This window comes from Meleagris gallopavo, chromosome 3 (genome assembly GCF_000146605.3).
Source record: "Meleagris gallopavo isolate NT-WF06-2002-E0010 breed Aviagen turkey brand Nicholas breeding stock chromosome 3, Turkey_5.1, whole genome shotgun sequence".
Taxonomy (NCBI): domain Eukaryota; kingdom Metazoa; phylum Chordata; class Aves; order Galliformes; family Phasianidae; genus Meleagris; species Meleagris gallopavo.
In genome coordinates this window covers 12,575,643-12,602,824 of record NC_015013.2, presented here as the reverse complement: position 1 = coordinate 12,602,824, position 27,182 = coordinate 12,575,643, and the positions used below count along the sequence as shown (strand labels likewise).

General features: G+C 37.3%; 1 protein-coding gene across 1 annotated transcript in view; it reads left to right on the top strand.

The window, feature by feature from the left end:
- Positions 1–26,397, top strand: part of EXOC2 (exocyst complex component 2) — a 117,457-nt gene extending 91,060 nt beyond the window's left edge. Inside the window, exons 23-27 of the mRNA XM_003204773.4 lie at positions 14,627–14,682; positions 18,351–18,473; positions 20,998–21,059; positions 22,675–22,734; positions 24,648–26,397. Coding sequence (XP_003204821.1) covers positions 14,627–14,682; positions 18,351–18,473; positions 20,998–21,059; positions 22,675–22,734; positions 24,648–24,741 — 395 coding nt within the window. The 3' untranslated portion in view covers positions 24,742–26,397. The remainder of the gene's footprint in view (positions 1–14,626; positions 14,683–18,350; positions 18,474–20,997; positions 21,060–22,674; positions 22,735–24,647) is intronic.
- The last annotated feature ends 785 nt before the right edge of the window (positions 26,398–27,182 follow it).

Sequence of the window (27,182 nt, the reverse complement as noted above, 5' to 3'; positions counted from 1 at the left end):
TTTTACTTTTTTTTTTTTGAGTTAGGAACATTCACAGACCTTTGCACAATTAATATCCAAGAATATGGGGTTACATTTTATATCTGTGCCATATCTTAGGAAGTTTCTTCGGCCTGTTTATTACGGTTGTACTATTGATACAATTCAATGACAGTAGGAGGTGTTTTTTTAATTGCAAAGAGAAATGTGGTAAAAGACAGAAGATCTGTTTATCTTAATTCTGCTAGTAGCCCTACAACTTTTAAAGTTTTTAAATAAGAAAGACTCTTTCTAAAAGCCCATACTTTGCTTCCTTTTGCTTGTTTGCCTTTTCATTTACTTACCAAAGTACATCTGTCTTAAGTCAGTAGGCATGGGATATGTTTTACTGGTCAGACAGATGTCAGACATAACTGGACATTGAAATATGAGTGTCTGCACTGTTCCAAGTACTTTCTTTGTGACACTGGTATCTTTTGGATCAATTGGCTTCATTTTTTTTTATAATAATAATGTTTGAGTGACAAGCAAAGTAAATTCATAAACATAGTATATCTCTAAACCCATTCTTCGTTTATGAAATTGCTGTCATTTTGCATATGACAGGCTATTATTACTGTAACAGTAACTTCAGGAATTGAGAAGAACACACTGTTTCCTTAGCAAGTCTGTTTTGAAAGGTTTTAATAATTTTAGGTTTTATAAAACCATGAAAGGACACCTTCAGGGTGCCTTAAAAAATGATGTGTTTGAAAGAAATAAATTAATATTCTTGCAGACTATGCTTGGTTTGTGTTAATGAAAGGAAATACTGCTTGAGATTTTTGAATTCAGCTGTTCTCAGTTTTGATAAAGATGTTGATTTTAGTGTACCTTAGAATTAAAGAAATGATGGCTTTTCCCAATGATTTGGTCATTCAGTATCCTTATGGTGCATAAAACTGCCCACTTTTTGCTGTGAAACACATCTTGAAATCCTCATTTCTTGCCATTACATAAATCCTCCTATAATCTAATAGTAGTTTAAAAAAGTATCTTTATTGCTCTCTTTGACCTCTCACTCACATCTCTTGCCATCAGCGTGAGCATCTGTAAAGTGAGAAGTGTGCTTGGGATTGGCAAGGACCACTGAAAATGATGAGTTATTACACTAAGCCGTTTGTAACCTTATATCAAAATTGTGAAGAGGTAGAATTAGTTTATTTTTTCCTTAGTGGCTCACTTGTCAAGAATGTGGAAAATCCTATAGGTAAATGACAAACAGGGCACAGTACTGGATAGTTGGAATACTGGCTAAGAACATGAATACTAGTTTCAGAAGGTCATAATACTTTAGTATGTACACAGCCCACCAGCTGTGTACTCGCTTTGTTGTGTGGTTCCTTGATTTTTCTAAAGTCTGACAAAACCCAGAAGGACTTTTAAGCAGCAAAGTAGTTTCCTAGACAGTGTTCTCTATTTCATTAGAAGTGTTGGTGGAGATGGTGCTTTTGAAAAGACGTAGAATATGTGAAGGCTGCTCTGAAAATAATGCCTCCTGCTCTTTTATGTAGGGCCTATGACATCAGAGGCAGATGTTGATGTTATGGCAGTAGATGTTGAACCTTCCCACCAGTATTCCATTATATGTGTTGCCATGTGACAGATGGCAGCAGAGGGGCAGTCTGACACAATGGCATCTGACATGGAAGTGCATATGAAGCAAAGTGTGTCACTGACTTCCTCCATGCAGGAAAAAATGGCACCCATTTATGTTCATAGACACTTGTTGAATGTTTACAGAGACCAAAAAGTGATGTGAACAAAGCAGGGCAGTGGGTAGTGCATTAGTGCATCTCAGCAGTGGCAATAGCGACGTGAAAGACAAGACATGGAATTTTGCAAGCATAGTATGCAGGCTCTTGTTCGTCACTAGCGAAAACACATAGCTAAAGGTGGTGACTATATTGAAAAATTGTGTCTAGTAGCTGAGATTTGGCTCTATCAAACAGTGTTATTGTCCTCATTGTGTCTGCTATGGTTTCCTTGGAAATAAATAGAAGGCATTATTGTACAATCTACGTGTATCAAATATATGTGCTTAAACAGTCCACCCCCTCTCATGTACAGTACTGTGTCTTGCCTCAGTGTTTCTCTTGCTTAGAGAGATTGAAAACTTACGGACATTCTGCAGCAAGAAAACACCTATTTAGTTCCCACTTTGTGAAATGCTGAAAGAAGCATCTCAGTCCTACGTTAACTTCTGAAATCGCTGGCAACCTTGTCATTCCGGAAATGTCTTCTGCTGATTTTTCAGCACCTTGTGTATTAGTTATTGAAATTCCCTACTGTATCAAAAGAAAAGCATCCAGCATAAAAATTGTTCTTAAGTGGAAATCTAGTGATAATAGGACATAGAAATGTAATGCACTGACTATTATAGGGAGGCAGAGGGAGGAAATCTGTTTCTATTTTAAAAAAGAATTAGAAATTTTCCTTAAAGATAATAAAGCAGTTTTTGCTTTGGAAGCCATCCTGCTGCTAGCAGATGGTAATAGGAAAACTTAAGATAATACTGAGACATGATTAAGTGTATTCATATGAAGAAGGAGGATTTGTTGTATTTAAGAATCTTGTACATTTCATTATTCAATCCTGTTTTTCCCACTCAGGGAGCACAATGATTTGTTTTGTATTTGTCTTCTCTTATAGCACAATTTTGTTTCACCTACTTCATACCAGCTACTTTAAATATCTGATAGTTTATGTGATACTCTTGAGTTTCCCCTTAAGTTACACAGGCACTTAATTTCAAGCAAAAAAAAGACTCAACAACCCCAACATTATTAATGCTGAAGTAGATACAGTAAGGTTTAATTTTTTCTTTGTAGGCTGCTGAATCTGTATTGCAGCATATTCTTCTTCCTGAAGTGCTTGTATTCTTAGACTGTGTCAAGGCTGTGTTATATGGGTTACAGCCACGTTGATGGAGCAGTTGTGCATGCAGAGAAATGTTTAATGGCTGCAACTGTAGTAAATACTGTTCTTAATAATTAAATGACAACAAAAAGTCTAGCTCCCGTGGGTCCTATATCTCAAGTGCTCAGCTAAGCATTATTGATGCTCTTGTTTACAAGTAGGGATGTAGGTGAACAGATACCTATGTATGCTTACATGAAGATGTATGGACAACTGTAAGCTCAAAATTAAGTTCTGTTTTGTTTTTTTGTTGTTGCTGTTTTTGTGTATATACTATTTGTATGACATAAGATTTTTTTACTTTTTTGCCTTTTGCCATTTACATTTCTTATTGCCAGATTAAAGGTTGAAATGTATTTTATTCTGTAATTATTCAATTTGAGAGTCTTTATGGTTCAGTTCTCAGTATAATACTAAGCATTCTTCGTTCATGATCTTCAAGTCTTGGCTGGTAAAATGCCCTTTGCACTTTTGATGTTATCTTTTTGGATTTCAGTAAAGCTTTCTATTCTGTTTCCAGATGGTGTCCATCTGGACAAAACGTGAGCTAGGCAAAAACCAAATGCAGCAGATGAGCAATTGGCTGATGAGTCAGGCCCAGAGAGTTAAAGTAAATGAAGTTACATCAGGCTGGTGGACAGACAATAGTGGGGTGCCCCAGGGTTCCGTTTTAGTGACAGTTCTCTTTAATCTTTTCATAAATGACTTGGATGGAGGACCAGAGTGTTTTGCGCAAATTTGCTGTTGATACTATATTAGGAGGAGCTGTTGACTCCACAAGGATGGAGATACCTTGCAGAGAGATCTTGACAAATTAGAAAGCAGGGCAGTCACCAACCACGTGAATTTTAACAAGAGTGGGTGTTGGATTCTGCACCTGGGAAGGGGCAGTCCTGGCCATACATACAGATCAGGGAGAGCAGCACCACTGAACGAGATTTGGGGATTTTGGTTGACAGCAAGTCAAAAGCCAGGAAGACCAGCCATATCCTGTGGTGCGTCAAGCATGGCATTGGCAGCCAGTTGAGGGAAGAGATTGTCCCACTCTACTCCACAGTGGTACAGCCTCAGTGCGAGTACTGTGTGCAGTTTTGGGCATCATGGGACTAAAAGGACATAGAACTATCAGAGAGCATCCAGAGGAGGGCTATGAAGATGCTGAAGGGTCTGGAGGAGAAAATGTATGAGGAGCAGCTGAGGTCCCTGTGTTTGCTTAGCCCAGAGCAGAGGAGCTGAGGGAGGCCTGATGGCGGCTGCAGCTCCTCACAGGGAGCAGAGGGGCAGCGCTGAGCTCTGCTCTGTGTGGCAGCGAAAGGGCCCGAGGGAACCGCATGGAGCTGTGTCAGGGGAGGGCAGCTGGGGTTAGGGACAGGGTCTGCACCAGAGGGCGGTGGGCACAGAACGGGCTGCACAGGGCAGTGTTCATGGCCACAGGCTGCTAGAGTTCAGGAAGTGTTTGGACAGTGTGCTCAGACATAGGATTTGAATTTCGGGTATTGCTGTGTGGATCCAGGAGTTGGACTCAATGATCCGTATAGCACCCACCCAATGGGAGATTCTGTGATTCTGGATTACAGACTTCGTCACCTGTCCCTCAGTTTCAGGTTTGATGAAGCAGCAGAAAATTCACAACCATCTCAGCAGCTTCTCCTCTAAGTACATCTCAGTGTGATCTATGCACGTGGGCACAGAATCATTCCAGTTATTTCGGTGTCCTCTTCTTGGAAATTGTTGTTCATGCATTGATGAAGATATTAACCAAGGTATTGGCAGTCGTTAGAGCTCTTGCAACTCCTATCCTTCTGAAACACAGAAACATTGAGGTTCTTTGAACATCATGACATAATTTTTATTGTTTGAATTAAAATAGTTCACAAAGTATAAATAATGCAAGTCTTAAAAGCTTTTACATTTAAAGTTTTTGAAAAATAGTTTGCAGCTACCACCCATGTCAAGCATTTCAAGAGACATTCAGCAAGTTAGTTACATCAACAGCATCATGGCTGAAAATAAGAGCAAGGCAGCTAATTCAAAATTGTCCTGCTCTGTTCATCAGATCTCAAAGTATTTGGCCAGGTCCTGACTCAGAGCTATTAGATTTTGTTCTCACTTGTGTCAGAACTGCATTTTGAAAAATCATTTTCCCAGGCGCTTTACAAATTATTACTTCTTCATCAAATTTCAATTTTCAATAGATATTTTTTAGGTCAGCAGTAGTTTTTTTAGCACTCTGATTTCAAGGGTGTTGTATGATTGTAATTACTATGAGTTATGCAGAGGAGAATTTCAAGTAAACATTACTTCTATTCACTTTAATTAGTATGGAGATAGTATGAACAATAGATTTATCAAAACATTTTCAGTCTTACCAAGAAAGACCCACTAATGAACTATTTATAGCACACTTGTATCTATTTTTGTCAGTGGTTAAGGACTGACTTAGGACAAATGGGTTAAAAAAACAGGAAATGTGGTTAAATAAGTGGGTAATCTCTCCAGAGAGTTTCCAGTTTGCCTACACGTTCACATTTTCTTCTGAATGTGTTCTGAAAACAACACTAAGTACAGTACCTTGAAATCCATCTCTGCTTAAAGGAGGGAATGTTTCCAGCAATAGCAGGAAGTGGCCTAGAGAAAATTTTTATGTTCTTTGTTAAATTCAAATGAGGCTCTGGAGTCACTGTCTGTTTTTTCTGCTTTAATAGCATTGATGTGTTCATATTAATTTCACTTGGTTCGGATGTATCAAATACTACTATATTACTTGTCTGAAAGAGTGGTCAGGCACTGGAATGGGATACCCAGGGAGGTGGTGGAGTCACCGACCCTGGAGGTGTTCAAGGAGTGTTTGGATGTTGTGTTGAGGGACATGGTTTAGTGAGAACTATTGGTGATGGTTGGACTGGATGATCTTGTAGGTCTTTTCCAACCTTGGTGATTCTATGATTCTGTGATTCTAAATGAATCCATAAAAGCCTGTGAATACTGTAATTGTATCTTCAGTTTCACTTTAATTTTAAATAATGGCTTTCCTTCAACTTCACTCTTTCAGTTAGGATTGTGCTCGCTTGCTAGTAATACTATGCACATATTTTTAAGTAATACATATAATCGTGTTCAGAGGTAGCAAAAGTAGTTCTATGAATCAGACTACATAAATCTTACTGCAAAATAAAAAATTTACTGACTATGCTGATGGCATCCATTTAATTCCTCTAGGAGGCATTGTCTGTGTTTCTTATCTTGGAGAGAGCAGAAGCAATAACATTCACCTGAGGGTCATTCTTTGCACTGGTCATTATTTTTTTACTAGATGTAATTATTAGCTTTTTAAAAATCAATTCAAACATTATTCGAGTCAAAAGGAAGAGAGAGTATAATAAATCAAGTAGCTTTAGTTGTGGTAAAGGCTGTGACCTGGTAGAGTTCTATTTTTAGAATTACCGTCAGACATTGGTGTTTTACTGTTGGGATCTTGCACTACACTAGAGATGTTTTTATCCAAGAAAAAGAACAAAGTGTGATTAATAAAAAATAAGATTTTAGTAATTAGAAAAAAATATGTTTGTATAACTATCCTAATTCAGAAAACAGGCCACTGGAAGTACCAGTATTTGAAGCTAATTTCCTATCAACCGTCTCTGAAGGCAGAAACCTGTTGTAAAGAGTAGAAGTGAGCTGCTTTGTTATGTCCATGGGGAAATTCCCAGTCACGTCTCTACTTCTTTTTTTTATCTTTTTAACATCTGTGGGGTGTTGGGTTAGGTGATAACACTGTGTGGGTGGGGACACTTCAGTAAGTAGCATGACATACTCATATACAAGTGCTACAGTTCATGAAAGACTCATGTCTGCAAACAAGTTAGGTTTCTTTCTATTCCACAGTTAGGAGACTATCTTGAAACCTATAGACTTCTTGGAAATAAAAAGACCATTTTTCTAAATGAAGCCTTGTTTTCATTGCAGTAATTGGAAATATTGGCTAGCTATTAAAATTGTTTTCAGAAATATTAAATAATTCAGAGCATTTTCTAATGAGACAAATCAAATTTCTTGTTCTAGAAATGCACAAAGTTTTCATCCATAAATGAATTTTCATTCTTTCAGTTTATACGTATGTTTGAATTAAACAGGCTGTTAATCACATTAAATTTTCCCTTATTGTCCATTTTAGATTTCTAAGTAGTTTTGAGAAACAACACTTTAATTCAAATGCATTTTTAATAGTCCCAGGTATATTCTTGGTCTCACTGATGGTACATGTAACCTTCTTTCATGTAAGCCTGAATGCTTAATTCTAAATCCAAATTGCTTGTATATGTTTGTTTGTTTTTTCCAACCCGAGTGAAATACTTTCATTTCAAACTGTTTTACAACACTAGCATAATGTAAAACAATTTTTGCTATACATACTTCATGTTTCTATAGCCCAAGTCTTTGAAATACTTTGTGTCTAAGTTATAGTATAAATTATGTCTATTCTGAATATACATCCATTTTTCTTTGGACTTTTTTTCTCTGCTGCCTCCCATTTGATTCATGGGATAAGGTAGTCAAGGGTTAGAGCTTCTTCCTGCTCTGGTTTCAGGGAGTCATCTATAAATACAGAAAACCTAGAGCTGTTCAGCAGATCTCTTAAGGGGTTGTGCACCAGGGCATATTTGCACTGATTTATTTAAAATCCTCCTAGCAACTTACATGCAGACAACATTAACCTCTCTGCTGACCTGCTGTGACCTCAAACAGTGTTTCACTTTTTAATGCCTCTTCCCCCTCCCACCCATTGTCTTACCTGTTTATAGTTTTAGTTTTCAAATAAGATATTATTTGCTTTGAGTCACAAGTTATAGGTAAGGTTAGGCTGGGTAGGAAAGTGAAATTCTGTCGTGTGTTTTGGGCACTGGACAGTTCAACTTGTCAGGACACTTCAGCTGAGCCATCAGGATCCCGAGAAAGCTCTTGCTTGGTGTGTTGCAAGGTGAGTTATAAGACCTGCCATCATAAAAGTAGGCCGCCGTCCTATGGAGTATCCAGCTTGCCCATAGTGCTTTTTGTGTAAGAGGGAGTTCTTGGAGGAAAGAAAAACATCCTAATCACACTAGAAATTGTGCCACAATAGTTAGTTAGAACAGTTGTTAAATATTGCCTCAGCAGAACCTGGAGGAAATTTAACAGTTAAAATCAGACTGTTTAAAGAAGTTACATGGCTTTGTGGCTACCATTGAGTTTCTTTTTTACTGTGCACTACACAGCAGTGATTAACGACTTGCAGTAGATGTTTGCAGGTTTTTTTCCAGCAGTTTCATTTAACAGGTTAAAAACTTAGAGAAGAGCTGCAGGAACTTAACTGACAGTTCAAAGCACTCTGTGTGACAGATGTAAAGTTGCAGTACTGTATTTCTGAAGCTTGGAGATGAACACTTCCAATATTAGCTCAGTTAAGCCTGGCAATAGGTTGTAATGGAATTGAAAATATTGTGTATCAAATAATTTTAAAAGCAGGTATATTCCTTAAAATGGAGCAGTCGAAATACTTTTTCCCCGTTTGCCTTCCTTTATGTGTTTTTATTCTTAAATTCACTGTCAGCATAGCAAATGAAACATCAGGCATCGAATGCAAGTAGGTATGAAAAACAGTCATCTTTTTGGATCGACAAATTCTGTTTGTTGTTGTTTTTGAGGAAAGTTTTTATCAGAAAGTAATCAGGCAAAAAAAAAAAAGTTTTCAGATTAATTGGCTGTTACTGGCATAACTCGCCGAATAGAACAATAAATTGTACAAATACTACATACAATTGGATGGCTTTAAAATTTGAAATTGCAGGCTCCCAGGCATCAATTTTCCTAGCTGTACCAAGTCATGTTCAAGCCTCAAGGCCAGCAAATTCAGTGCTCGCTTTTCAGAGGCACTAAAAAACATTGCGGCTATCAGAAGCAATTACTTGTCGAAGCAAGTACTGGCCTCCTACTGAGGCCAGAATGCTCCCTGATGTTTCCTAAATTGGTGGCTCTGTGCCTGCCCAAGACTCATTTCTGTTTCAGTCTCAGAGTTTAGGCCAACTCACTCAAAAGAGGTCCGGACTGATCAGTGTGTAAAAAACTATGCATTCATCTTTGGTGAGAACTTATCTTTGTTTTTTAAACAATAAAAAGCCGAGATTGAGCGGCAGGTGAACTGTAGAGCTTGCAGTAAGTTACTTTTCTAACTCTTCCACAGAAGTGAAACGGCTTTTAATACTCCTGCCTCGTTGTGACAGTGAGTTTATATCAGAACCCTTTTCCTTTCATCCCTTTGTATTCTCTAATCCTCATCAGGTGTGGGCTTCATTGCCATTGAATTGAGGTACCTTCTGACACCACCTGTTTTCTTAAACAGTTGCATCTTTTATTATGCCCTCTTCCTTTTCACAGAATAGGCATGGTTAGCTTCCCAGTCCTCTCAGCTCTGTTAGTTCTAGTGAGAGGTCCCCTTCTCACTAGAGTTAAAATATGTCAAACCTAAGCTGCAAATGCACTTTCCTGTGTGTTTCTGTTGCCCTAGCAGGATGACAACTCATTCCTTGAACTCGAGTTTTCTAGCCTGCAGAAGAGGTGAAAAATGTTTAGTATTCATATCCTCTTTTCTTAGCCTTTGGATCATTTGAAGAACTGAGTTAGCATCTGGCACCAAAAAAAAAAATAAAAATAAAAATAAAAATAAAAAATCATCCTGTGGGTTCATTTGTAGCATGTGTGCAGCTTTTGCTCTATTTGTGTGTGCACATGTTTGCAGCTTCTTTTCATCTTAGAATTACGCATACGACATTGCAGTTCCAACTTTTGCATGCTTATTCAGTCACTTTGGAGGTTTCATAGTAGAATGCTGTCATCTAAGTACTTGGAGGAAACATAGCTCTTAGAACTGCATGTGGGACAACTAGTAGCACTACACCCTCGGAACATCTCCTGAATGACTCCTGCACTGATGGGCTAGAAGTTCAGTTTCTGTTAATCCGCAGAACCACAACTCTTCTTCCCTTTTCCTTTTCCCATCGTTCACACAGTCATCCTTGCTACAGCTTTACAGTAGCATTACAATTACTCGAAGATGTAGACTTTCTGACAGATTTCATTTGTAAAAATTTTAATCAGTGATGTAAATTGAAAATTAAGTTTAATGGATAAACTTGCTAGAGGTTTTACCTGCAAAAAGTCCAGTGGAGGGCCCAAAATTGGAAGATGCTATTTTAAACTTTGTCAGCCATTGTGATAGTTGATGGCTGAAACTGTCCTTCACTTTTACATCTTAAGTCTTCCCATCCATTTTTCTTTAGAGCATTAATGGCTCTTTGTTAATGGAAGCTAGAACTCTCCAGCAAGTCAGATTCTTCGATGTTAAGAATAGAGTGGGAGTGGATTGCATTTATGCTCTAACAGAATAATAACGTTTTCTTGAGAGAAATTGCAAGGGCTTGAGACTTTCTTTAACACGTTTCTGTCAGAAGCTAGGAAACGGTTTTGTATTTGTGCTTCAATAGTCTAAATAAGTGGTGTTTTGAACTTAAGAATGTTATGTTTCACTTGATTAGCCTAATAGTTGCAACCTACAGTTATATGCTGCATTACCTTTCAGTGCTGTATAATAGAACTGGCAACGTGGTGTCCCAAAAACTGTAATTGCGTGGGCTGCTGAACAGTCGTAGAGAAAGCTGCACAGAAATTCTATTCTAGACAGAGTTTTTTCATTTTGAAATGAATTTCACAACAAATTCACAGTTGGATGCCACTGCTTGTATTTCCACTGAATCATACTCCAGAAAAGTAATACTTTGCTTCAACAAAGCTTGCCACAAACAGTGCAGTGATATAAATCAGAAATTCGATATTTTCTAATTGTAGTTCAAAATATAGTATTGTTATTAACTATGCCTGCAGGTCCTGACATTCAGATATGTTTGGCTTTGTCTCCAAATGCAAAAATGAAAATCCTTCATAAATAACAAAAAAGAAGGACTGGGGAGGGGGAATGCCCTTTTTACTCACACTCTATTCAAGATAGAAAGCTGGCTCCCAGATAGCAATGTTTTTCATACCACCTCGTATTAAATAACAAAATGAGATCAAACCTGTTACATGGTTACTTTTAATTTCCAGCCTAAATTTGCTGATGGTCCATTCTGTTACACTTTTCTTCGTTGTTCCAGTAGTATTCTTCACCTGAACTATTTTTCCATTCCCTCCATGACTACCTCCACTTACTGCAATTTTTGGAGTACAGTTGCACCCTCTTTCCATCTTTGGTTGATTTAGCTTATCAAGTCAGGATCTTTCAGACTGTTAGGTGCTACAGTTAAGGCAACTGCAGCTTCATGGGCATGGACTGTCTCTAAGCTGCATAGCATTACTACTGTTATTAGCCCAGTTTGGTCTTAGTTCTTTGTTGTTAAATTGCAAAGCCTAAGAAACTGAGGACATCTTTGAGCCTATGCTGAGCCTCCTGGTTCTGAAGACAGGGCAGAACCTTAGGAAAATCTCATTACTGCTAGCTACTGGAACTGCAGCAAAGAAGTAGTCTTCTTTAAGTTCCCAGCTCACCCTTTTGTCCAAGGACAAATGCAAGGAAATGGATGCACAATAAAATGTATGCTTATGCCCTTTCAGTGAGGTTTTAGTTAACGGTTTTATCTTACAGCTGGGATGGGCTAGCAGTGTACAGTACGATATTGTCACTTTGCCTTTACTGTAGGTTCCATTTTTGTTCCATTTATGGTAATTTATGTAATGTATCTCAGGCAGAGATACCTAAAACCTGGTGCTGATTTTGCTGACATTAGTATTTCACAGTTGTACGAATTAACAGTACCTAATTTTAGCCTTCAACTCTGCGACTGAGCTTTTTAACTAGTTTTGTTTTGGAAGGTTTCTTCACACAGAGGTGATAGGCAGCCTTCACTAGCACAGTCCAAACCTATTTAATTTGGATGCTCTCAGCAGCAGCAGCAGCAGGCAGAATTAGCAGCTCCTATGCAGAGCCAAGTTGCTCAGAAGCACACGAGGAGGCATGCTACCTCATTAGCTTTGGTGAGATGGGTGGGAAATGAGGATTCTTCCTTCAAACCACATCACCCTCTTATGCAACCCACCTCATTCAGTCTGTATGCATCCCAGCTTTTCACTCGCCTCCTTGATAACACTTTTCCCAGCTCAGCCAGCTGGCCTCCTCTCTTTAGGACATGCATCTGCCCTCCCTGTTTCACGCAGCAGCCCCACTCTCTGTACTTCCATCGCAACTCCCAGCTGTAGAAGAGTTGGAGTGTGTGCGAGTTGCTGCGTTGGAGAAGAAGCTGCGTGGTTCAAGAGTATTACTTTGACTGACTAATGAATGTGCTCTAGCAGTGTTCAAGTATCCTTAGGGAAAGGGATCGTATAAGCCTTTATCTTGCCTGGCGTTTGCACAAAAGAAAAACACGCTGTTTCTGTATGAAAGGTTCTCCTGTCACAAGATGAGGCCAGAAGACAGCCAGGAGCTGAGTACCACATTGGTATGCAGACGGAAATCAAGCTTTGCACCCTGAGGTTAACTGCAAACCAGCCCCCAAATCTGCCCTGTACCTCTTGATGTGATTTGCATACCACCGCTTGGTGCCTTGTGGAGTTGTGTTTGGCTCCAGGAGGTGATACAAATTTTATCCTCTGTGGTACAAAGCCTGTGAAGGATTTAAACTGGGGCAGAGTGAAGCAGGGGGAGAGCAGCAGCAGAGGAAAAGGAAGGGGGTGTTGCATTTCCACACATACCTATTATCTTTTGGTGTGGTTCAAGTACTGGTGTGTAGCATCCTTACTTTGTTTTGCAGGTTACACAGGAGGAAAAAAAAGTTTCATAAAATTTCTGCTATTGCTTTATTCCACCCTCCCTCCCTTCCTTGTTGCAAAAAAATTACTAAGATAATGAGAAATTATACGCTTGCAACCTATTTACTATGTTGTTTGTTCTGTTAAGGGTTACTTGAAATGGAAAGAGTGACAGATTTTTCAAGGAAGAGGATAAAGTTAGCAACAAAAGACATTAGAAACATTTTGGAATATGTCAGAAATGCTTGGTTTTTTTCTTTACCTTTGACATTTATTTGCATTTCTTCCCAAGTGAAAGTTGAACGTTCTGTCTAAGAAGATTGTGACTCTTTTGTGTGTTCAGAAAGTAAACAGTGAAGTCTCCAGTGCTCGCCTCTTCGCCATGAGCTTTTGAAAAGAGGCTGTGTTGATGCTCAGATTTGGCTGCAGAGTTCAGCTACATGTTGTCAGCAGGTTGGAATAGGAGTTATTACCCAGCATCTCTCTCTCCACCCTCACCCAGACACTCTTGTATCCCTCGAGAGATCTGTGGCTGCTTCAGAAAGAACCCTCCAATCTGAATTCTAGCCTGCATCGTATCTCACAGTATAGACATAGGAAATATGCATTCGTACCTCCTGCAAGAGGGTCCTGTTTTCCTTTTGTCCTCCTCTTATAAAATATTTGTCCATAATAATTGTCTAAGAAAGAACAAGATACATCTTTTTGAAAGTGTTTTTTCGTAGTGGAATCTGAGGAAAAGTAGAGTAAATAAGATGAACTAGTTAAAAGTTTGCTTTGTAATTTTTATAACAGCAGTGTTAATCACGGTGTGATCTCTGAGCTATGCAGTCTCACTACTGTTTGTCCAAGATTTTCGTATTTCACCATCAGTTCAATTTACTGAAGGGAGTATGGGGTCATTTAATGTTCTCTCATGCTGGAGCAGTTGAAATTAGAAGTTGATCTGTCATGTGGATCAGTAACCTTATCATTACTGCATTACACTTTCATTTTTTATAGGTACTTTAATGAATTAAATGCTTTCTAATCTGTCTTTGCTTACAAAGTGAGTCACCAGAAAAGCAGTTGAGGCAAATTTTAGATTGTTGCCCATTTTAGATCTTCCAGACCTGGAATCTAGTTCTGCAAAGTTACTCCAGATCCACAGTGGCATAGGGGAATCAGAGCCTGTCCTAACTGTGAAGCATACCCTGCTGAATGTCCTCCTGTTCAAAGTATTGTCTAACTTGACAACCATTTCATATGTTTGGTAAATAAATTGCTTGACTTCTTCACCTTCCCCAAGAGGAAATTTCTACTAAGAAAGGTGTGACATCTTCTTATAAACTGTCATGAGTAATATCTTCTGAAGCACCTTCAGAGAAACAAAAATCCTTGCTATTTCCATCTACAATAATAATATACAGTTGTTTATGTAATGATATAAAACTATAAAGTAGTGACACTTTCATGATGATTACTGTATGTAAACCCTTTTCTTCCATTTCCTTAGACTTTACCAAATTGTCGTGCATGTTCTCTGCCACAGTACGTCTTCCAGCAAGACATCCAGAAGTTATTTCTTAATGATGCTAGGTTTTTATTAAATTGCACAGTGGTGAAATTGGGTTGCCAAAGAAGAATACTGAAACAGGAACCTGCTTTTGCTGTAGGGAAATGTGCCTTTCTCCATTTGATTTGAAAAAGGAAATAGACTAGTGGTGTGGCTATGGAACTTTCTCTTTCTACCTCTGATTGCAAAAGTACTAGTGAAAGGAATGAAAAAAAAAGTACAGTATTGAACAGGAGAATGTTATGACTTTGTTGAGACAACAGAATGAAAGTAATTAATTACCTTTTTTGTTTTTATTTTCAGGTGTCAGAAACTATTTGAAAGAAGCGTTAGTGAATATCATTGCTGTGCATGCAGAGGTGAGACAACTTCAGATTGTTTGATGCTTACATTCATACAAATAATTTCAGTGTACTGTGCTTGGTAAATTCCGTCTTTCATATTTCTGAAAATCATCCATCTGTTGAATTATCTTTGTTATTGGTATAAGTGCTTTGGGTTAGTTTTAGCCAATCAATTTATGAAACTGCTAACTTTTTTAAAGGCAGAAAGTGATGAACAGTTCCTGTTTATCCTCGGTGACACTCTGTTATTCATTTTGGATACTTTATTCTTTCCACTCTCTGAAGAAGAAAGCCAAAATCTAAAGCAGAGTTCTTCCCTTTCCATACAGGGCAAGGAGAGAGACAGAGAGAGGAAGAGGGAGAGAAAGAGATGAAGATAATACTCACTTTCTCTCATTAACTTTATTTTGCACAGCAAACAGAGAAAAGTTTGTGTATCACTTTCAAAGAAATTTTCAATATATATCATTTGTAGTGAAAAGGCAATGTGTATGTCATATTCTTGTATATACAGTAAAAAGTGGAAAGCTAAACACAAATCTTTGCAGTCTCTGTATGACACAGGCTTCAAAATACTTAGGTACACAGTGGCTCAAGATAGGGAGTGTATATTAAAATATATCTTATAAATTAATCAGCTTGTAGAGTTGCAGTTATTTGGTCTTTTATGGTAATGTGCAGCAGTCTTCTACAGTGCCTTAAATTGCAGCTTCTTCTGTAAGCTCCTTCTTTCTGACCAACAAGAGTGTTTCAGATTACTGTTGTTCATGGCATTATGTGTTTGTAATTGTATTACTATATATTATCAGAAATACCTCAAAAATATCACTAACGTAGCTGTTCTAACTCCCACATATATCTAAAACCTGATAAGATTCACTTCAGGTTTTTGTTTTACTCCTCCTTAAATAAAAAAAAAAAAATCATAGTAAATTAAATATTTTCAAAAAAGTTACTTTTATCACTCCTAATATTTTTGCTTGATTTTCAGTCTATACTTACAGCAGTTTTCACGCAAGCGCTGATGATTTTACCAAATGCTTCATAATAAAGAAGTAAACAAAACAAAACAAAGAAACAACATGGCATTTGTTATTGCAGTTTTTCAGCATAGTTAAAATTAATAAAAATGAGCTTTGTAGATTCAGAGCCACCTGTGACTTATTTAGCTAATCCTGTTAACAGACATTCTTATTAAAATTCTGCTGCAGAAAGGTGCACTTGCCTTACTGGCTTCATTGAGACTGATACTGACCTTGGCCCAAATAGAGTGTTGCTTCATAAATTTTGATGTGTGAAATATTGCAGAAATATGAAAATGTGTGTCAAGATGAAACTCCCATTTACACAGTTTTCTGGCAAAATTCTCTTAGCTGCATAAGATTTAAGTTTAGTTCACAAGGCTGTGAGTTTCTGTAGTTTGAAACAGCAAAAATTAACCATCAGCTGAACAGCAAGCATTATCTGAAGTGGAAAGAAAACTGTTTTCCTGCCTTTGAATTCAAGTTTAACTGAAATCAAAATAAGGACATTGTATTGCAAATTTGTGATGATTCACTGTTGCTGAGAACTTTTTTTTTTTTTTCCTTGGATTCTGTATAGTAACATCAAGAATACTTGTTAGGGGCACAAATACTCTCTTCTCAGTAGAAAATTTGTACATGTGTTCCTAGTATGCTGTATTGAATTGCTCTGTGGTATTTGTTGCTGATTAAGATGACCCCTTTACAAATTATTGTGTTGGGTTTTTTTTCATTGTACCGCTAAGTATGTCAGTTGCTCGGCTTGTGGGGGTCAAAACACAAAGTAGGCTGTGTGTTGAATTAGCAGTGGTAACAGTGGTATACGTAGGTCACTCCGAAAGTAATGCCTCCTATTTAATTCACTGGAAACTACAACAGATACAAAAACTGCAATAAGACTATTTGATAGAGCAAATTGTCAGCTAAAACACAACATTTTTCAACACAATCATCAGCAGTAGCTCTGCATTTTCACCAGTGATGAGCAAGAGCCTGCCATAAACATCTGCACCGACAGAGGTGACCCACTGGCACTGTTGCCACTTCTGAAATGCACCACCCACTGCCTCACTGTGCTCTCATCCACTGGCTGGTCTCTGTAAACATTCAGCAAGTGTCAGTGAACACCATTGGGTGCATTTTTTCCACTTGAAGGAATTCAGTTCCACACTTATGCTTCATACGCACTTCCATGTCAGTCACCATTCTGTCAGGCTGCCCCTCGGCTGCCCTCTGTCACACAGCAACAACATGTAATGGAGTATCAGTGAGAAAGTTCAGTCTCTACAGCTATACCACCAACATTGTGGAGGCAATACTTTCGGAGCAGCCCTCGTATATGTGATCAGCTTTTTATCTGTGGCGCAAATTGCCCTTTTGGAAAGGACCTTATAGGACTCCAGTATGTAATTCATTTGTGAAATCACTGGAAGTTGATAAGAAATCATACATTCATTTTTGCTTCCTTAAATTTATTTCTGCATGCATGTACAGATATCTTCTTTTAATTACTACATTTCCTTGTCTGACATTATTCAAGCAAAAATATTCAACTTAATTCTTTAGGTCTTTTGAAAGCATAAATCAGGGAAGCATTTCTTAAAAAATTTTATCCAGTTCATTTTCTTTCTTTTAGCACTCTAGTCACATTATCGTCAGTATCTTTTCTCATCTTTTCTCCCAACCTTATACAATTTTGATGCAACTTTATCTTCACCTGTAAGTTCATGATCTGTTTAACCTATAATCTCACTTCCTCCTATGTTCCGGTCTCTTGGCCTGCATTTTCTCCAGTACTAAGTAGAACACCATACTTTAATTCACCAACAATTTCTCACTTCTTTAATGTAAGCTTTAAGGAAGACAGTTACTTCAGGTTCGATCTAAAAACTTAATTCTGTGGTAATGATGATGCTATGTTGCAGTTGCTATTCTGAACCCCAAATGGCAGATCCAAGCATCACTTTAAAAAGTTGTACAAATAAATAGTTTAGAGGGTTGTCTTAATGCATGGAAAAAACAGTAACATGTATGTTTTTGCCTGGAAATTAGCAACTCTCAGTAGGGGAAAAATATCTGAATGAAAAGCCACCATTGTACTCTCAAACCCTTTCAAAGACTCATCTCCACCAAAGAGCATCCAGACACTTGCCATTTGACTGTGATGAGGCAAGTGTGCAGCTGAGTCTTTGCCACATCTAAAGGATTCTAAAAGAAATTGTGAAATGCTTTTTTAAAATGGTGCTGAATGCATAATCAGGTCAGTCAGTCACCCAGTCTGGTACAATCCACAAAGCAGTCTATCTACAGTGACCTGACTACCTGCAAGCATCATGTGAGAGCAGATATTTTGGTATCTCACTGCTTTTAGGCATTGCGAGAAAACTGGCAGTATCATATACTATATAACTGACATTGCTATTAACAGAGGTAATTGGTCAGAGCACGGGGCAAGTGCCAAAAGAAATGCTTCGGGTTCCTCTTGATTTGAAATTGCTTTGTCCATTAACAAACCTTTCAATCCTTTCAATCAAAGCGCTTAATGTTTTTCATTTCCTTTCAATCAAAGTGCTTAATGTTTTTTTTAATAAAATGTTACTTCATAAAATGTTTCTTTTAATATGGGTAATGTACTCACAATTCTCATTTTATAAAAATCAGGTGTTTACCATTTCCAAAGATTTAGTTCCTCGGGTAATGTCAAAGATCGTAGAAGCAGTCTCTGAAGAACTGAGTCGGCTGATGCAGTGTGTTTCATCGTTCAGCAAAAATGGAGCTTTACAGGTAGCTGAATACTTTGTTCTGTCAAGCATTGGAGTTTAGAATAGAAAATAACAGAGCAGTATAAACTGCGTATTTGTTGGATTTTTTGTAGCAGTGAAAACAAGGTAAAAGATTAGGAGACTGCAACTTCTTTTAAGATTTATGGATGAGTTCCTTTGGGATGTTAGTTCATGGGTTTAGTTATATTTTAGCATTGTCTTTATATCTAAGTGCATAAAGGGTTACCCATATCTTATAAGATAAAAAGCATTATAAAATCATAGAAGGGTTTTGAGTTGGAAGGGACCTTTGAAGATCATCTAGTCCAACCACTCTGCCATGGGCAGAAGCATCTGTTGCTACATCAAGCTGCCCAAAGTACCATAGTGATACCTACTTGAAATGCTAATGAACTATCTTTGTCTCATCACAGTTTTGTTTTAAAGAGAAAAGGAACAATTTTATGATATTTTGACATTTAAAATCTTGAATATGCAATAGGGGTAGAATCCTGTAGGTCTCAGCAGAACTGGTCACTATTTCTGTACAACACATACTCTTACACAGCCCTCTTCATTTGTGACAGAACTGGTAGTTGTATTTACTACTGAATAAGTTTTAAAGGATTCTGTAAGAAAGATTGAAAAAAATAAGTATTAAAAAGCAAATCCCATTGATTTAATGATTACTGTCACTGTAACAAGCAGGAATACCTGACCCCCATTTTTTATTATCTGTGTCAGCATTCTTACATTATCATGGGAAAATAAGTAACCAAATGAAAGCCTTATTTTCCAACTGCTGTTAGTAATTGCATGTGACAGACAATTAACATAGGAAGATGGCAGCCAAATAAGATTTACTGCTAGTTTAAAACAATGCCAGTGAACAGCAGCAGAGATATCTGTATATCATTTTTGTTTGACAAGCTGACCCATCATATGAACTCGCTGCCTCGACCCATAAATGAAAGGAATTTCTCTCCCTTCTCTAAATTTCTGTTCCTTTTCTGTTCTTCTGAACACTGAAAATCTGTCACTCAAGGCAGACAACAGCAGCATGGGAGTGATCTAGGCCTGGTCAGATTGATGAAGAGATCTGTTCCCTAAAACAAGTCTGAATCTGTATATCCACATCAAGTAACCCATATTTTCACAGGATTTGCTTTCACATCATGTTTATTTAGGCTGTGAAACCTGAGAATGTGACACTGTCCCACGATACTTGAGTTGGACTTAGTGATCCTTATGCATGCCTTCCAACTCAGGACATTCTACTGCTATCTCCTAGAACTTAGGAAAAACTCCAGAATCTCATGTGTAGGACTTGATTCTCAAGTCCCAGACTGTTCTGCTTGGAGCATTATACAGAAAAAGGTGAAACATTCTGTGGTGAGAAAGCATTTCTTATGGGTATAAAATTGGTGGGTAGCTATCTTGTATTTTGTGCCAGAATGTTCTGGCACAAGAAAAAAGTATTAATCTCTTGGCTTTCTACCTAGGGGAGAGATAAGGAGAAGACATAAAAGCCGAAAGTTTTAATTGAAATCAGAATTAAGTGTTATGTTGCACTATAAAAGTTTTGTTTTGGAAAAGTAATATAAATATAAATTTGGTTTAAATATAGATCTGTAATTACTAACTGGATTAAATTGTAAATTGTACCTTCATGACGAACAAGAACTGAATCTGAATTTGGATGAAATTCAATTTATCATTTAAATGAAATGCTTGATCACTTTCAGAATATTTTTGTTTCACATAAAACTTCTGTGATGAGAACAGTTATTTTTCAAAGACTGAAGGAAGATCTAAGAAGTTTGTTTAATCTTTGATTTCATTGTCTACCATTATGTATGGTGGAGGATGGTCAAGGTGAAAATCATCACAGAATCACAGAATGGCTGAGGTTGGAGTGGACCTTAAAGATCATCTGGCTTCAACCCCTTGCCATGTACCTAGACATCCCCAAGCTTGTGTGCCCATCAGGTGACAGGCAAGAAGCAGACCAGAACCATTCTACTTCCTCATCTGATGGAAAAAAAATAAATTCAACAGCAAAGCCAAGAATAAAACATATATTGACAGACTTTTGTACTCCTGTTTCCTTCCTCCCTGGGCAAGCCATTCAGTGAAAAGTCAAGCTCACTGTATTATTTCTTTCTTTTTTTTTTTAAGATTTTTTTTTAAGATCCTTCTCCCTTCCTATCTCAGAACAGAAAAGACAGAGCAAAATCAAAGCTTTATTACTGTTACTGGGAGACAAACCAATGTTTTTAGACTGCTGCATAGTGACTGTACAAACTGTTTTGTACAGTCTTGACTTGAATCAAAAGTATGAAATTGTTCCTTATTGCAGTCTCCTAACTGACGAAGCAGTGTGGCAACCAAAAATACAGGAAATGAACTGTTACAGGCTGAGGCTACTCACAACTGTAGCATGTTTTAGATTTTACTTCTAAGAAAGATGGAGTCTTGGGATAATGGCATTCTCTTGATCAGAAGACGTTATATCATTGTTTCAGTATTTGTATTTGTGTCTTTAGGCGAGACTCGAAATCTGTGCTTTGAAGGATACGGTGGCCATATACCTAACTCCTGACAGCAAGTAAGTGCTGCTACACTTTCTACTATTTCATTGTAGTGGAATCTTTTGTAAATGTGCAAAAATACGTGATGTAAATTAAGGATTTTCAAGAGATTGATTCAAGTATGTGTTATACTACATATGTATGTGGAAAATTAATTACTTCTAAAGGTTTATCAGTTGATTTCTATTTGTTGACACAAACCAGATATTCCTTGTCCTTACCAAATGAGAGGTAGAAAAAAATCCAATCCTCTTAGTTGACCTGCTAAGGAAACTGGTGTAATAGCAAAAGCAGTCGTCACTGAGTTTTATCCAATTTGTCTTAAAGCACACCACAGAGAGTCTGCCAGGCACTTCAAGGAGGGTGTAGAACCAGACACTGGTAGGATCCCCTTATAAGCACATGGAGAATAGGGCTTTCCACAAGCTTGTATACTATCCTCCTCCTTTTTGACAGACCTCATGAAAGAGAATAAATTCAGCTTTACACTGTTAGAATGAAAACCTTCAGAAGGCTTTTAAGAATTTGTCAGTGAGGTGCAAGACCACAGATAAGTACTGGAGGACATGCTCACACATACGGTAGTGTAATGGAGAAAGAAAAGCATTAGCAGCATCAGTGGTTGATGCAGTCAAGGCACGTAAAAACACAAACCATGATAGCTGTCAGCAGTTTTGAGTAATGCTGATTAATTGAAGTTTCTGAGTGAGTATTTTTGGGACTGAATATGGGCATGTTCATTCATTGTTTTTTTCAATTGCCTACACTTTTGGTAGGATTAACACAGATTTCAATTTAATCTTCTTATCTGATCAGTATTTTGTAGGAGGCATTACAGGACTTGAGGCCCTCATAAAGACATATGATGATATTCTGTGGTGTCACTGATTTCAATTTCAAAAAACCTGCTTCCTGTTCTGAGTGCCTGACAGTGATGTAGACATAAATGTAAGCTATTTGGCACCAGCTCATACTGGATAAAATGAAATTGCTGTGATAGATATAGATATATATACATATATGATTCAGCAGATTGAATTGTGGAAGCTGGAGCTTCATAAATGTCTCTATTTTCCTGGACTCTTCTCTGGTAATAGTGGGCATGAAGGCACCATTTTAATGTTGTTGAGAAGATTATATCAATTTGTGCAGGAGTTGCATCATTCCTTGCTCTTCTATTCCACATTTGTTGCTCAGAGAGGTGTGGAAATGCCTTCCATGAAGATGCTCAGAATTTGACTTGGCCCCAGAAAATCTCCGTACCCTCAAAGTTGTCCCTAATGTGAGAGGAGGATTGGACTAGAAGACCTTCACTATGTTCTAGGCACAAGCCTAGCAGCTATCTGTAATTCTTCAAGGGTCTGAGGTGTCAGGCACTGTTTTAAATCAGTGGCGGATTGAACATCTTCTGTTTGTGTCTGTTTTACCTCATGTTAGGAGAGTTGAGAGACCTGCTTGAGCCCATGGCCACTTTGTTTAATTTGCACATGAATGTCAAGTGCCAAGTTAACATTCTGTTGTATATTGAAATAAGAAGGGCTAAAAGAGCGTGTATTTCCATGAAGTGATAGAGGGAAGCTGAAAGGTGAGACTTGTACCAGGGGAATATGAGTATTTTTGTTTTCCTTACAGCTCAAGCTTTAAGCAAGCGTTGGAAGCCTTGCCTCAGATCTCAAGTGGAGCTGACAAAAAGTGAGTATACTGCACCTTCTCGTCTTTCTTCTGCTTTCTGGAGACGTTGCTATTTACCTTCATATCAGAGCTTTACTAGAAGAGGGTTAACTTTCACTGTATTTGACCCTTTGGATTTACAGTGTAGAAGGCTCTCTGAATAGTGTTAAAAATTATCTAAATACTTGTTCATTGTGGCCTATTAATTTATAAAGAGGACTAATGGCTTTGTAGCATATGTCACTTTCTCATTCTAGTCTTATCAATTCTCTGTACTTTTATGTTTATATTATAATTTCAGTTCATTTTAGCTTTCCATGCTGACCTTTGTTTCTGTGAGGTCTATTGTCTTGTCTTACTGAATTTAGCAGCAATAAAGAAAATACCAAGTAACAAAGTGCAAAATTTTGGTGGCTGATATTTGGGCAACTCTCAAAACTGGCTTGCTTCATTTTGGAAACAAGAAGAGTCTTCTTTCTTAACATCAGGAGGAGGCATTTGGGGTTCTTACTTCCCCAACATAGCAAACTTTGAGAACCAAGCTGCTGCACTGCATTAAATGTAGTATTTGTTAGCTTATTTTGCAAGAATAGCTTAGTAAAGAATAATACGGTAAAAGTAGGATAGATTTGTCATAAGTATATTAGAAAAAAAATAGAGCTTCTTTGTACAACCCGTGGTCCGCAAACCGTCTTTTCCCAGATGTCTTCTGTCTATTCAAAACTACTCTTCACAAGACATAAGAAGTCTCAAGATACCTTTTTGCTGCCTTACTGAGCCTAATTAAAGACAGGAATGAGTTTTGAGACAGTCCTTTCAACTCAGACTTTCCACAACACCTGTAGGGTTGTTTGGTTTTTGATTTTTTTTTCCTTAGTCAGAAGTATGTGAGCTTTGTAGAACAGATGAGAATCAAGAACTACTTCATTTTTACATTTGTCACAGAATTCTGAGCCTTATACAGCATAAAACTTGTTGCATTTCTCAGGTTGCTAGAAGTCAATTGTCATCATCCCACACAGCTCATTATAATCTACGTGTATTTATGTAAAATAATACACATTTATGCACTGATTTAGAGCTGATTGTTTCTGTCTATTCAGTCGTGACTGTGATACTAAATGATGAATGTGTCCGTATGGATCTTCCAAAGGGCTTTCTGAAGAAGCAGATACTGATTTTTGTGGTGCAAGTTGTTCTTGTTTTGTTTTTTTTTATTGACATTCTGTGTAATTTATTTTATTACTAGCTGTGTAGTAATCAAAACTGCAGTCTGAGAATTATAATAAATATCATCCATTGTACCATGTACCCTTTTGGCTACAAATTATTGCTGTTTTCCAAAATGAGCTCACACATACTTTGTTATCTAGAAAGGTTAAAGGTATGTGTTTGCCAGTGAATTAATAATTCCCCTGGAACAGCCATTCCATTTCTGATCTTTCAGCCATGATCCTTAACAGAAATCTGTGGAATACCTCCCAAAGGCAAGTTGTATAACTCACATTCACAATTCAACTGCAAGCCAAAAGCCTTAGCTGTAATAGGGATAGAGGTTTTATGGCACATAGTCTGACAGTTTTCTTACATCAGTATTGTATGATCCTCTTTACTGTTTATTTTGCCATTGTAGTTTGCATATGTATTTCTTTAAGGAAAATGATCTTCACGAGGATGGAAAGGCATATAAAGGCCTATTTTATAGCCTCGATGAAATCTGTGTAGTTGTGTCCCCTTCTCTCATCACACATCATTCCAACATAGTTGCTGTATTTCTCAATACCTGTAAGATTCGGGTATTTAAACCTGATCTAATTTTAGGCACTTTATTTAAGCAGGCAATGTATTTGAAGTCACAGACAGAATAGTCAAAATTTTTTGCAATTGTTCACTTTTCGGAATCTGCAAAAGTTGTAAATAATTTCTTTTTACAGGTTATTAGAAGAGCTGCTAAACAAATTTAAAAGCAGCATGCACTTGCAGCTGACCTGTTTTCAAACTTCTTCATCAGCAATGATAAAAACATAGACGTCGACACAATACAGGGAGCTCCACAGACGAACACCAATAAACATCACCCATTTTTTTGTACTACTTTGATTCCTTTGAAGACCCCGAGGAAATCAGAAGGAATTTCATTGAAAAAGAAATGAGGAGATCCAACTCCGAGTAATGGCATGAGGTATCCTGCTGAGTGAGAGTTCTGTTCGTAATTATCTTGACAAAATAGTTTTCTGTCTACTGTATTTCATTCGGTGGAAGGGACTAAGTTTTGTTTACATGCACTCTTCTTGGCTGTATGTTCATGAAGAAATCTTTATTTATTTACATGCTGTAATCTCAGTTTCATTTGTTAAAAATATTTGAATGTATTTTTAGCAACTGTCACCTTAAATTTTAGTATTACACGTGCTGCTCTGTGTTTCAATCTGTTACTTTCTAGATGTAGAGCATTGCTAATGTAAATGACTGGAAGACTCAGCTTCTGCAAATTATTGAGAAGTATGCTGTAAAGATTACACCCTACAGGTGACTAATAAGTATCCAGATACAGTATGCTGGAGAACACTACTACTACTGTGCTTAACAATTATCAACTTGTTTTCCTGCTGTCATCTAAAGTTGCAGTGGTCATTAAGTCTGATTTCTTGGAAGGCTTTTATTTTCTTTTTTCTTTTTATCTAGACAAATCTTCCTCTATCTTTAGTGTTTTCCTTCTGTTTGAGTATTGGTGTTAACCTTCACAATTGAAATAAGCTTTCCTGTCATTGACCATTAACAGAAGAGTGCTCTGAGTTTGAGATTGGTAGATGCTGTTAAGAATATTTGAGAATATTTTAAAATGTTCTTTAGATTCTTTAGTATTAAGAACTATAATAGTAAGTACTTCTGACTGTGTGCTAAGTAAGCTGAGGTGGAGCACAATATGTCATTGTTTTTGCTGTTTAATTCTCATTCTTGTTGTCTCTTCTTGTTCTTACAGTCTTTCTACCACTGTCTTCCCCTTCTCTCTTGTTATTCAGTCCGCTTTTCCTCCCAGTTATTGAATTTGTTTGGAGGTGAACAGGACAAGAACAGTTTTGCTGCTATTAGCTTACAGTTACACAAAGTTTATGAGCTGTCTTCCCAACAAAGAAGCAGGACCAGATTTGACACTGACTTTCATTTTGAGACTTGATAAAACATGGAGGAAGCAACTAATATAAAGCAGTCTTGTGGCATGGGGTGGGTTTAATTTTAAAACTGAAATCACACATTAAGTACACCATACAGAAATGATGTATTCTTTCTGTAGTTGCAGAAACTGTGCATTGAGTTTTCAATTATGTCAGCTTTTGTCTTTTGCCAGTCCAGTTACGCGCTTTAAAAATATAACATGCAGTTCCAGTAATTATGAAATGCTGTGAAAGGCAGCTTGATACTGATGTATTTACTTGTTAAAAATGGTGTGTATGTAATAATAGTGTTGAATGGAAGTTTGAAATTTATGTCATTTTTTGTTTGAAACATATGTCATTATTGGATTAACGGGGTGAGCCATTAGACATCTAAAGCAGTGTTGTTTTTTTTAAATGTTGTCTATTTGAAGCTGGTCATAGTCTCAGCTCCTGATATTAACTGAAGTAATTTGTTCAATTGTATAGGATTACCTTCAAAATAATAAAATATTGAGAAAGATGGTCATATGCTTTTCCTGAATTCCTTGCTTTCCAAGAAACGTGGTTTCTTTATGAAGTTTACAAGGCTCTACATTTTCTAAATCTGTATTAGAGCTGCTCATAAGTATTGAAAACTTAACTTATTCCCTGTGCTAACATAGTAGAGGTTTGGGCATTTTTTATTGTAACATCATTCTCCCTGTTGCATCACCTTGTTGCTTGTGTTTAAAACCTGAAATCTTTCAGATGTTGGTGTTCAGTTGCCTTACTGAAGTACACTGAGGAACATGTCACGAAGAGCAAACAAAAATCACATGAAGAATCAAAGCACTGCTTGAATTCAATCTGATTAGAGGTAAATGCTGGTGGCCAAGTCAGAGCACCAGATCTTCATGAATCCAGCTTTAAGAATTAAAGAAGAAACAGAATAAGTTTAAAGTTCATGTCTGTGGAAGGAGAGTTGGGGCTGCGAGGACTTCATAGCTGAGGTACAGCAGGTTGCTGCATTTCCTCAGAAAAAAAGAAGTAGTGAACAGAGTGGCTTTGACAAAAAAAAAAAAAAGGTGTAAAGATAGTATCGGACATGGAAAAGGATGGGAGACCACATCAAAATACAGAGGGCTCTCAGAGAAAAGGGAGGCAATAAGGAAATTAAAGTACAGAAGTGAAAGGTCTGACATTTAAAGCAAAGGTAAGCACTGAAAAAAGCAGTACAAGAGAAAAGTGAATTACTATATGAACACTGGACCTGTAGAAAATATAAAGAATATTCAAATTTAAAAAAAAAGAAGAAGAAGAAAAAGGACACTG